The sequence below is a fragment of the Hyperolius riggenbachi genome, chromosome 11 (genome assembly GCF_040937935.1).
Source record: "Hyperolius riggenbachi isolate aHypRig1 chromosome 11, aHypRig1.pri, whole genome shotgun sequence".
Taxonomy (NCBI): domain Eukaryota; kingdom Metazoa; phylum Chordata; class Amphibia; order Anura; family Hyperoliidae; genus Hyperolius; species Hyperolius riggenbachi.
Genome location: NC_090656.1, coordinates 135,971,724 through 135,985,209, shown reverse-complemented (window position 1 = coordinate 135,985,209; position 13,486 = coordinate 135,971,724). Strand labels below are relative to the sequence as shown.

The following is a 13,486-nucleotide window of genomic DNA, read 5'->3' as shown; positions in this document are numbered from 1 at the left end:
GCACCCCCCGAGCATGATGCTGCCACCACCATATTTGACAGTGGGGATGGTGTCAGCCACCATAGCCACCCGCAGCTTTGTACAGCAATCACTGAAGCAGGGCAGCAGCGGATCGGGTCTGCATGGCTGCACAGCACACACTACACAGCTCACCGGCAGAACTATACTTCATCGAGGCTGATAATCGCCCTGGCGATTCAGGCGCCCTAGTCCACGGCCTATGTTGGCTAAGCTTAAATCCAGCCCTGCTGGGAGCTCCTATAGCTAACTAAGCTGTACTGGGGGCACCTATAGCTAGCTATCTATACTGGGGGCAACTATAGCTAACTACCTATACTCCAGGACTGGGACCTTTTGGCCTGGGGGGAAAACTCAAACTAGAGGCCCTTGTTCATGGCAGCCTCAGCCCAAATGGTCCCCACACACACACTTACTGTATATCCAAAGAGAGACTGTCCCTTCAAAAGAGGGAAAGTTGGGAGCTATGATGGTAAGAGAGCAGACAGTTTTTTTCCCCACAGACCCTCCAGGCAAGCCTCTGCTCTGCATCATGCTGTGTATATTTACTTTCCCGCTCTCTAATTGCTAATTGGGCTTTAATTTCCCTCAGCCAACCTAGTGGTTCATATTGCCTTATACAATAACCTGAATGCAGCAGGCCATGCACCAGCCCTAAATCATTAAATGAGAGGCAGCCTGGGGGGAAATCTCCCCCCTTCCCCCCTGGCCAGTCCTCCCCTGTATACTGGGGGCACCTATGCCTGGCTAACCTATACTGGGGGCACTTATAGCTAGCTACCTATACAGGAGGCACCTACAGCTGGCTACCTATACTGGGGGCACCTATGTCTGACAACCTATACTAGGGGGCACCTATGCCTGGCTACCTATACTGAAGGCATCCATACCTGGCTACCTATACTGGGGGTGTAGTATGTGTTCGCAAGACCACGGGGGGGGGGGGGCACAATCCATACACCGTCAGGGGGGAGGGGGAACACAATTTTTACTTCCTCCCCCTGGGTGCAATTTAGCCTAGAAGCTGCCCTGTACAGCATACAGATATACAATCATACATAGCATCAAAGGAGCAGAACAAGCTAAGAAGTTCACCAACAGTTTTATCAGGTACAGTACAAGGGAGCAGGTACAAAGCAGAGTTAAGGCAAAATAACATGTTTGGCAACAAATAAGTGGGTACAAGATAAAGGAACAAGTTACAGGAATAGCTCAGGCGTGGAAGCAACACAGTTTTGATAACTAGCAGGAGGCAATTCTTAAAGAGTAACTGTTAGCCCCAAAAATCAAATTTAAATCTCTATTGCAATGTTTTAATTACTTTGTAAGGGAGCCAAAAAGGCAATGCAGAAGTTAAAAAGCAATCTAATTTTTTTACTGTGTAGCCTTTTCCCCAAGCTCCTAAGGAGGACGCAAAGCCGCATAACAGATACTGCAGAGCATGCAGAGCATGCCCATGTCTGCTTGACCCCCCTCTCCCCCCCCAGGACCAGGTGCCGATGTCTGCCCGACCCCCTCTCCCCCCCCCCCCAGACCAGGTGCCGATGTCTGTCCGCTTCCCCCCCCAACCCGCCCCCCCCCCCAAGAGCCGATGTCTATCCGACCCCCAGGACCAGGTGCCGATATCTTCTCACCCCAAACAGCTGACACGGAGAGAGAGCGGGAGCGGAGTACATCTACACACTTCCAGTGCCGCCACCGCAGAGCAGCCGCCGCCGTGCATCTCTCTCCTGCTCGTGATTCTCTCACATGTGACTCGGCGGCGGCTGCTCTGCGGTGGCGGCGCTGGAAGTGTGTAGATGTACTCCGCTCCCGCTCTCTCTCCGTGTCAGCTGTTGGGGTGAGAAGATATCGGCACCTGGTCCTGGGGGGTCGGACAGACATCGGCTCTTGGGGGGGGGGGCGGAGCGGACAGACATCGGCACCTGGTCCTGGGGGGGGGAGAGGGGGTCGGGCAGACATCGGCACCTGGTACTGGGGGGGAGAGGGGGGTCGGGCAGACATGGGCATGCTCTGCATGCTCTGCAGTATCTGTTATGCGGCTTTGCGTCCTCCTTAGGAGCTTGGGGAAAAGGCTACACAGTAAAAAAATTAGATTGCTTTTTAACTTCTGCATTGCCTTTTTAGCTCCCTTACAAAGTAATTAAAACATTGCAATAGAGATTTAAATTTGATTTTTGGGGCTAACAGTTACTCTTTAAGAGGCAATTCTTAAATAGTCCATGTAAACAGTAACAGAAAGCAGCTGGTGGTGTGCTTCTGCAGAAAGTGCTACTGAACCACCCACAGGCCAAAACAGGAGGTACAAGTCCTTCTTTCACCCAATGAAAGGCTACCTTTCTGCTGCTGGTGGCTGGTGGCTGGTGGCATTCCAGGGCAGTCCAACTCAATACTTCACCAGCAGGCAGGGAATGATAGTACATGAAGATATAATCTAACAAGATCTGTTGCAACAAAACACAGAACTTTTATATTGTGTTTTTGTCCAAGTGGACTCAAAGTGCCAGATCTGCAGCCACTTAAGGTGTGCTCTCTGGGCACCGGGATCATTAGGGAGCCTTGCCCAAAGATTCTTTACTGGCAACAGCCTTACCAGTACACTATGCAGCTGACCTGTTAACTGAATGTACATGGCACAGGAAGACTTAAGGTACATACACACGGCGGATTTACGCAAACGACCCCTCGTTTGGACGTCAAATCGGGCGTGTGTACAGTCTGTCCTTCAGCTGAACGACAGACTGTACACACGCCCGATTTGACGTCCAAACGATGGGTCGTTTGCGTAAATCCGCCGTGTGTATGTACCTTAAGTGTAATCGTGGTATGTTTCTGCTCTGATTCTTCTGTTTGATTACTTCTCAGTGAACACTTCCAGCACTATTGTGAAGCTAATATTTAACCACTATAAGATGTGAAGCTCTGCTTTAGCATAATCAGTCTAAAGGCTCCAGGATGTGTGTTGAGGAGGAATGGATCAGCGGCTGTTGCTTATATGCACAAATCCAAACATGATCTTGTAAGTGCAGTTTATAATGTTTTTACAAATGTATTAAACAGTAACACACTATTGAGCGTTCCTCATTGTCTAAAGCTCCTACTTTAGATGTATACACACACACAATGTGCCTGCAATCGATGTTGAATGCTGGATTTAACTTAATCCTGCAATACCACTGCAGGCCTGAATGCAGTACAGATATGTAGCTAGACATCAGTCATATTGGTGTGTCTAAACAATAGAGGAGGGATGATAGTGCCGCTTTTGTGTGTGGGTGAGCAAGGAGAACAATGGACTTCACCACCCATTGTCGCTTTAACATCCAGCATACCAGAGTAGCTGCTCTTGACAAAGCACTGTGTGAGAAAACGCGGAAAACCTGCCACGTGTGCTGAAAGCAAGGCGGCTGATTCCGCGTCCAACGCGGCGATTTGCACGCGTAGGCACGCGTCTGGTAGTGTGGCAGAACGCGGAAAGGCCGCCGCATGTTCTGGCAACAAAACGGCTGTTTCCGTGTCCAACGCGGCGGTTTGCACGCGTAGGCACGCGTCTGGTAGTGTGGCAGAACGCGGAAAAGCCGCCGCATGTTCTAATAGCAAAGCGGCTGTTCCCGCGTCCAAAGTGGCTGGGTCTGTTAGTCCACATAGATGGATGGAGAGCTACGCGCGCGCGGGCCAGAAGTCAGGACCTTTATACCAGCAGGGGAAGTGTCAGCTGATCAGGACGATCAGCTGATTCCTGCTGGACGCATCATTGGCTGGGTGGCTCGGGCGGGGCAGATGAGTCCTGCAACTATATATTCTGCTTGCTTGTCAGTTGCTGGTTGTCTTCCATTGCAAATGCTTTATGTGTTAGCACACAGACCTCAGTCAGATCCCACAGTGTGTTAGAACCAGGAGGACCTGGGAATTCACACTGAGCTAGATTATTCTCGCATTGTATGTTATGCTTTAGACCAGTTCCAGGGTGTTGTGACTACGGACCTCACACCCAAGACTAGGATACTGTGTCAGTTCTATGTTATGCTTTAGACCAGTTCCAGGGTGTTGTGACTACGGACCTCACACCCAAGACTAGGATACTGTGTCAGTTCTATGTTATGCTTTAGACCAGTTCCAGGGTGTTGTGACTACGGACCTCACACCCAAGCTTAGGAAACTGTCTCAATGCTATGTTATGCTATAGACTAGTTTCAGGGTGTTGTGACTACGGACCTCACACCCAAGCTTAGGAAACTGTCTCTATGTTATGTCATGTATGCTAGTTCCAGGGTGCTGTAACTACTTTCCTCACACCCAAGACTAGCACGGTGTATCTTATTACTTTAGCCCGCCACTAGGGTGTAGAGAGCCAGGATCTCTCATCCAGTAGGGCAAGTTGGTTCACTTAGCAGCAGGGCTTCCTGCAACCTAGCCCAGGCCCCTCTCCTAGGGAGCCATTGGGCTTATAGGGATTCACCCACAGTCCAGGGTGAATTCCCTTCATCTTCCTACCACCAGTTCCTCTGGTGGTTCTCACTCAAAGTGTTACTGTTACACCAAACACTCACATCACTCAGGTGTCCAGAGGTTAGTCATACCTGGATTATTAGTGATTCTGCAGATCATTCATAATCTGGTGTATATCTGCATTACTGGTGAATCTGCAGTTCACCAATAATCAGATTCTCTCTGCGTGTTGACACCAATCGTTACAGTGAGCCTGCATGAGCAGATGTTTGATTTGTATGGGAGGAAATCGGGGCATCAAGTGATGCCAATAATTACAATACTGGTGATGTTCTGTTACCAATGTAGCTTTTTGATGGTATTTTCATTGGGATTTTTTAGCGCTATAACCCATTGATGAGCTATACCCTAAACAATGCCCTTCTCCTTCCTAATGCCAATCAATAACCTTCCCCTAACATAATTATCTTCCCCTAATAGTAATCTCTTCATAATGCCTGAGTCTAACCCCATCCAAAAATTACATTCCATACTGATAGCTAACCCTAACCCTCTCACTTAACATACAGTAATGAATTTCATTCATGAAGAGTCAAGCTGTGTAAAAATGCATACAATTTACACCAACTTAAAATTATTGTTACCACCTTACTGACCATTCCTACCTTTCACTACATCTGCATATTAACAGTGACTGTGCAATTATTTGACTGGTTTGTTTTCTTCCATACAACTGAAATACGCAGTATTTCTAACGTGAGGTACAGAGAGTGTCTTCAGCCTTTATATAACAATGACCAGAAACAAGCTAAAAGCCATGAATCACACATAAAGCAGGTCAAGGTTCTTGAAGGCAAGCGTCATTGCTCCTTCACATTGTTAATTAATCTTCTGTAAAGGACTGACAAACAGCTGTTGCAGTTGGAGACTAAAGTTAATTGCTTACTTTTTACACTTGAAGAACATTTTCATGACTAGTGAGTCCGCAATAAAAGTATTTGGCTTAAAAAAAAAATAGCACCTTTCCATAGAATAGGAAATAAGAGCAATTAGCAAATAAGAGAATATTCATCTCAAACCAGAACTCTTGCAACAGTAAAGCTGCATACATGGGGCCATATTCTATTCAGAGTGATACGTAGCTTGAACCATGCAAGCTTCTTATCATCTGGCCAATGCTCAAGCACTAAAGACAAATCCAATTGCCATCTATACCTGTACGATTGCCGAGCATTAATAGTATTACTCCGGTAAATAGTAGCTATTCGCCTGAGCAATGCTCTTATGTACCAGGTGATGAGGAGTGAAGTTTGGCGCCATGGAGCTGTCCTTCAGCACCACGGCACTGATGCCTCATTTACCCCGAGAGACGTTCCCCTTCTGTCACCCACCATCTACTGCTAGCAATTTCTAAGGCCAGAAACGTCCTCCCACTACATGTCAGACTCCCCTGGCACTGTTCTGTTACTCTCAGCCGGATCTGCTGGGACCTCTGCCTGCTGCTCTCCTCCACTTCCACTAGTATGAATGAACACTAGAGCCCCAACAAAAGCATCATCATAACTCCTTAACTCCTGGTTGGACTCCCCATTGGTTCACTAAAAGGACCAATGAGAATCATCCTTAGGATTCTGACTGGCCTCAACTCCTTCACTCTGTATACTGGGAACCCCAGCTTTGCATTTTTGAACCATCTGCCGCAGCTCCCCATTGGTCTATGCTGCTTTTGTTATCAATCATCAGAGGCATAGCAATAGGAGATGCAAAGGTTGCGACCACAACGGGGCCCTCCTTCATCCATTTTTTTTAGCATTTCATTGGTGCTATGCTGATAATGAACACTTTTATATGTGCATTGAATAGTGGTAATTCTTAACAAGCTATTTTCTTCTCTGATTACACTTCTGTGACACTGCAACTATCCTTGATAGGTTTTAGGGCTCCATATCAATAGGGTGCTTGGAGCCCCATTTAAAACTTCCACCCTCCTTTTTGGGAATTGATAGCTTGCATGAGAGACAAGGGGTTAAATGCTACATTAGCTTTCACACTTCCACATTAGCTTACAAAAGCGAAAAACGATTGCAGATCGAAGCATAGGGATGCTCATGACCTAATAAATGCCATAAAACCACCTACCACCCTCCGTTTTACCGGATAAACCTGAATTTTGATTTATTTTTTTTTCAGAAAAACTATGTAGTAAGTAAAGGGAATAATTTATCACCTCCTCTTTTTAAAGGGTAGAAAGAAAAAACAAATCAACACTGGAAAAAATATTTTGATGAAATAAAGATACAGATTTTAAAGTATTGGATTACAATGCTGGGGCATTGTAATCCACATGTATTTTACAATATTATTTTCTTCTGTTCTTCATCTATGGCATATTTATTTTCTTTTGATTGCACAACGGTGTCTGGCATAGATATGGCCTGAACAAATAGCCGGCAGACAGTTCCCGGCGAACTTGGGCTGTTCGCCATTTGTGTTTTTTTTTTAAAAAAAAAAAATCACGTTCACATTTTACATTATCGTCAATGGCCACCAAATTTAGACCCCTTACGTGCTAGAAATACCACATTTTCATGGTATGTGAAGGAGGACAGTGGTCACAAGAAGGAAAAACATTTCAAACATTTCAACATCAAAACACCCTTATAGTTTTTGAGAAAATCTATTTTAAAGTTCTCGTTCTGAGTTTGGGAAATGTGTTAACGGCCGCTGACTTTAGCGGTTAATAGCAAAGCCCCCTTACATGCTAGAAACACCAAGCTTGCATGGTATGTTAAGGAGGGCATTGAGAACAAGAAGGAAAAAAAAATCAAAAAGACCTTATACTGTAGTTTTTGATAAAAAAATTTATGTTAAACTTAAAGGAAGAAAAGCAAAGTTACTGTGTTAAAATGTATTTATTTTTATTTTTTTATATATATGTTCAGAGTGTGGGAAATATAAAACAAATGATGTAGGGTTCCCCTTCCCAAGCCGCTCCGTGCACCCACCAACACACACTGCCGTTCCTCGCAGCGCAGCAAAGCATCTTTAAATTTTGGCTCCAAGGCTCCCCATTGGTCTAATAATACACCAATAGGGATCCTCCTAATCCCCATTTGGTCTGCTATTAGACCAATGGGGAGCCTTGGAGCCAAAATGTAAAATACTTTGCCTCTAGCTATAGTTAGTATAGCTAGAGCCTGCTCCGTCCTCCCTCCTGCGTGACTTCCGCTCTCCTTCCCACCCACCGCACCTATAGTGCCCACCCACGCCTTCACCCTGGAGCACCCATAGCACCCTGATATCAGAATGCTATGGGTGCTCCAGGGTGACTAGTGGGGATCTGTCTAGACCAATGGGGACTGCGGACTGTTATAACTCAGGGTGCAAAGCCCCACACGGCCGGGGCTCCACATGCTGGCTATCCCAGCCTGCATGGGGGACAAGAGGTTAGAGAGGCTCGGGGGGGGGGGGGGGGGGGGTAGACGTAATTTTTTTTATATTTCCCCCAATCTGAACATATATAAAAATAAAGATAAATACATTTATATACATGTTAATACATTATCCGTCATTGTCCATCCATTTTCTCAAAAACTATAGGGTCTTTTTAAAAATGTTTTTTCCTCTTGCTCCAACTGTCCTCCTCCACATACCCTGCAAAGTTGGTGTTTTTTCTAGCACATAAGGGAACTTTGCTATTAACTGCTAAAGTTGGTGGCCATTCGCCTGCCATTTAAGTCTGTGGAGACCGCTTCGAACAGCTGGTTTGGGAATATAAGCAGGAAAATTTGTGTTCGCAAACCGAAAATTTGATGTTTGCTACATCACTAGTCGGGCATCTTCTCCTGTTGTTTTTCCAACATAAACTCACTAGAAGCCTTGATACCGGCGGTACATATGCATTTGCAGATGAGGCTTTCCAATTGTCTGTCCATCTGGAAAAATGGGAATTCTCAGCAGTAAATTCAAATAAGTCCCAGCTTAAAAAAACAACAACGAAAAAAACATTTCTATAATACAGATTCAGCAAGGGAGCCTGCAGCACACCATGATAGTAAAATCAAAGGAACTTTATTTAGCGAATCCAACAGACAGAAAAACAGCTGACACATTTCAGAGGCACAGGTCCTCCTTAAAGAGACTCTGTAACAAATTTTTCAGCCTTAGTTCTTCTATCCTATAAATTCCTATGCCTGTTCTAATCTGCTCTGGCTTACTGCAGTCTTTCCTAACTGCACTGTCTCTGTAATAAATCAATGTATCTTTCCTCTGTCCTGTTTGTCGGGCTAAAGCTTGATTGTGTGAAATGTGCAGGGCTGCTTGTGATTGGTAGAAGCGATACACACCTTCTGCAGGCCCCCTGCATACTCTGAATGACTCATACACTATGCTTAGCTGAGCCTATTAGAAGCTGGTTAGTTTGTTTGTAAACACTGCCTAAAACTGTTAATTACAAGCCAGGATTGCAGCAGAGAGTGGCAGAAACAGCACAGAGGGGCACAGGAGAAAATAATGAATAGAATGGTATGCTTTTTATTGTAAGAATATTAGAGTACAGATTCTCTTTAATCACAGCTCCTGACAAAGAGCTGTGGCTAAGGACCTGTTGTGTCTGAAACGTGTCAGCAGCTTTTCTGTCTGTTGGATGTGCTAAAAAAAATACTGGATTTTACTTTATCATGGGGTGCTGCGGGCTTCCTTGTAGGATCTGTATGTATCGCACTGTGGTGGGTTTGCCAAGAACCACTGGTGAGGCTCTGTAGGTTTGAAGTGGTCTGCCTTCTTGACTTTAGACACACACAGAACATTTTTCTCCTGGCAGACTCAAAGCACCAGAGGTGCAGCCACTAGGAGGCGCTCTACAGGCAGAAGCAGTGTTAGGAAGTCTAGCCCAAGGATTCCTTACTGATTAGATGCCAGCTTACTGAAAAGCTAGAGCCAAGATACAAACCCTGGTCTCTTGTGTCAGAGGCAGAGCCTTAAGGTGCGTACACACGCACTACTGTGAAGAACAACGGGTCCGTCAGACCCTCCCTATGGGCGGGCGTTCTGCCGTCATTAGAGCGTGTGTACAGTCTGTCGGCAGACTGATAAGGCTGTTTCTGAACGATCCGCTCAGCGGGAGGGTCTGACGGACCAGTCGTTCTTTACAGTAGTGCGTGTGTACGCACCTTTAACCAGTACACTATCCAGCTTCCTATAATGCTAATCTGAACTAATCTGAAAAACTTAGTGATCAATGCAATTATCCCTCAGAGCATAGCAATGAATGGTACTCCATGAATGGCACTTTCACTTACCAAGAAAGGTTAGATAAACTGGGTTTATTTAGTTTAAAGAAAAGACGCCTTAGAGGGGATCTAATTAACATGTACAAATACATCAGAGGGCAATATCAAAGCTTGGTGGATGAGCTTTTTGTCACAAAGGACTAGAGGACATGATCTGCGCATGGAGGAAAAACATTTCAGCCATTTATTTAGGAAAGGGTTTTTTACAGTAAGAGTGATTAAGATGTGGAATGCATTGCCACAGGAAGTAGTTATGGCAAATTCTATATCTGCATTTAAGGGTGGCTTAGATGCTTTCCTTCAACTGAGAGACATCCATGGCTACAATTACTAGGTAATGGCCAGTGATGTTGATCCAGGGATTTTATCTGATTGCCATCTGGAGTCGGGAAGGAATTTTTTCCCTTTTGGGGCTAATTGGAGCATGCCTTGTAAGGGTTTTTCACCTTCCTCTGGATCAACAGGGATATGTGAGGGGGCAGGCTGGTGTAGTACTTTGTTCTCTGGTTGAACTCGAAGGACGTATGTCTTTTTTTTAACCCAAATGACTATGTAACTATGGTAATCACATAACAAAATCCCAATGTGGCATTAGGGGGTATGCTCACAGCCCCTTTAAATAAGGGAATCAGGATATTTTCCTCATAGCAGGTTCATATCGCATGCCGCGGCAGTAGTAAATCAGACCCAGCATGAACTAATCAGCTGTTTCATGCAGTTAGTGCTTATGGCATTGCACAGTATGGTGTAACCCTGTGTAGTGATTTACTAGCAAGTAGCACAGGTGTGGTAACATTAAGTCAGACAATAAGCATTGTTCAGTCTAGAACAAGCTAATGAAAGCAAATGCATAATTGCTGGCAATGATTTTCTACACATTTGCTCATAATACATAATATATGCTAATTCTATAATTGGGAAAATATGTTGTACATTTAGCATTGCACAATAATTTAGCAATTTGTAAAGCGCGTTTCAGCTAACATGCATTGCGTCTGCCAATATAGATGGGTATTGTGGGGGTTGAAGCAGCACTCAGCATAAGCCTGCATGTTTGCTAAGAAATATTAGTCATATATGGAAGATGTCATTGCTTCTTAGTTTGCTTTCCAGGCACATTTCACATCTGTCATTGGTTGCTAAATGGATGCATAACAGAGTACACCTGTCCTAAGAGAAGTATGCATGCTGTTATTATTGATGTGCACCTAACATGTGCCTATTGTGTGGCTATAATGCTTTGTGGATGGATGGAGAGATGGATGGATGGATGGATGGGGAACAGTGTGATTGCTGCTTCCTATGCCAACCCCAAGCCACCCAATAGTATTTGTAGTACACAGTTGTTAGGCCTTTTATTTTTTTGCACTAGTTGGGAGGAAGCACCTCAAAGGTTATATGCAATCAGTTGGGCGTTGGTAGAGGAACCTTATCCCAGTTTGGAGGTTTAATAAATTCTTTTATTTCCTTAAACTTCAAATTAACTGAGTTTTAGTTTTGTGTTGGTTTATACTAGATCACTAATTGCAAGTCCTTATTTGCAAAAGTAACAGTTAAATACCCTCATGACATACTGTACAAAATAAAAAAGCTGAGTCTCTAAGGTTTCTATTTTTGTATGCTTTGTGTGTGCTTTGTATGGAGTTTAGCAGTTCTTTCTTTCTGTTCTCTGCACTATGAGACCAGTAAGGAACAGGAATGAAGAACATTTACATGCTGCTGTCTTGGTTTATGCTCATTATTAGAATGTTTTTTTGACACATAAAAGCATTGCCATTGGGAATCGGGCAAGATAAGTAAATAACTATAATTTACTTCAGCCATATCAATACAAGCCGTGCACTGAGTAGGACTAGAAAGTCTGAAACAGGCTTTGTGCAAGTTGGGTTGTGTGGCTCTGTAAAGGTATAATCTATAGACTCACTATACACCAATGGTTCTGGATATCTGCCTGGCTTTCGGGAGGCAGAGATAATTTGCATATTCGGGAATGAAGCATCATGGGAAACCACAGGTGCTCACTTAGGGCTACTGCACACCAAAAACCTCTAGCAGATCCGCAAACGCTAGAGGTTTTTAAAGCAGATATTTAGAGCGATTCTAGGCATGTTTACAGAGATTCTCTAAACATGCCTAGCATTTTTGGAGCATTTTTGTGTAGCAGAATTCATATATTGTTACAGTAAAACTGTTACTGAACAGCTACTGTAACAAAAACGCCTGGAAAACCACTCTGATCTAGCGTTTTTCAAGGCGGTTTTCCACTTTCCTATACTTAACATTGAGGCAGAAATGCCTCAGAAATCTTAAAAATGCTCCAGCCCCCAAGTTTGCTCTGGTGTGCACCAGCCCATTAAAATACATTACCCAAGCGGTTTTCAAACCGCTAGCGTTTTCAAAATTGCTAACGAACCGCTCTGGTGTGCACCAGCTCTTAAAACTGAATTATTGCAACAACCTTCTGCATGTGATTGAGTTTGTTTAGTCATGTTATTATGTTATCTTGACATATCTTTCATACCTCTAGCCTCATGTTGGGTGTAGGGGGCACTCGTACCTGACCGCGATAACTTCCTAATACATTTCCTTATTAGGCCACTTACCATAATAGCAATATTAATAATTTTGATGCTGAAAAGCTATGTGCCATACACTGCTGTTCAATGTTATAATTGCATAGGTAGCCTGCAATGATAATTTCTTATAATATTATTGATAACTGTTATTTAATGAAAACATGATCCTACTGGAAGCGCTGTACATTGGAAGAAAAGGGAAAATACTTAACCTCAGAGACATATATTAAACAGCAATAAATTCTTATGTTACAGAAATGGTTCACCATGTGCCAAGAAATCAGTATTGGATGCGTCTTCTATAGAATATGTAATTAGCTATATGACAGCTGAGATTCCTATGAAACTTAACAGCTACATGCAAATTATCTAATCATTTTGACCCTGACACAAAAAAATGATGCAAAGATTAAAATTAGCATTCTTGCCCTCTACATAGACTGAATATTCCCGGTAGCTATGCAGATATATTTTGTCACCATGCCAGTGTCTCTAAAGATGTGAGCATTATTTATTTATAAATATGAATACTGCATATATTATGACTGCCACATCTAGCAGCATCTTTCAGTTTTTCTGCTTTTACCATCCTACAGTACAGGTGCATGTAATTCACATTCTGAAAAAAAAACGGCATCTATTTTTAGTGTGTGTTTTGTCCCCATTGAAAATTATAAGAGTATTACAAGTCCCTGAGCATGCTGTTTATAAGGATTAATAATGGCCTGCCATATCTAGCCAGTCATCCCTGCTGTTCAGTTCAACATGTATCTTAATAAATTATATGAAGCTGACTCATGGGCTCAGTAAAATAAGATTAGCTTACTTTATACCTACTGCTGCCCAGAGAGTAAAAAAAAAAGCCCCAAATATCTGAACATCCATTATAAATTCGTGATCAAGTGTTTTCTGACGGCATTGCTTCCAGGTTAAACTGGGCTTATAGGTGACCTGCTTGCCAGGGCCAAGTTATTATTTAGCCCTGATCCAGATATCATATTCTGCTTATTTACCGGGTGCTAAGGAAGGATCGGCTATTACATAGGTAAGGGTTTGCTTAGGGAGGAGGGTTAGGTTTAGACATCAGGCATGTCGATAGTAGAATTTTGGTCATAGAATAATATTACCTCTTTGCAACACCCAGCACCCATT

General features: G+C 43.7%; 1 protein-coding gene across 5 annotated transcripts in view; it reads left to right on the top strand.

Moving 5' to 3' along the window:
* LOC137538339 (solute carrier family 22 member 6-A-like) overlaps window positions 1–13,486 on the top strand; it is a 275,461-nt gene that overhangs the window by 123,910 nt on the left and 138,065 nt on the right. For 2 of the 5 annotated variants that reach the window (XM_068260442.1, XM_068260440.1), the window contains exon 2: window positions 2,884–3,037. The exons of the other annotated variants lie outside the window; for them this stretch is intronic. In XM_068260442.1, coding sequence (XP_068116543.1) covers window positions 3,014–3,037 — 24 coding nt within the window. In that variant the 5' untranslated portion in view covers window positions 2,884–3,013. The remainder of the gene's footprint in view (window positions 1–2,883; window positions 3,038–13,486) is intronic. 5 annotated transcript variants of the gene reach the window in all.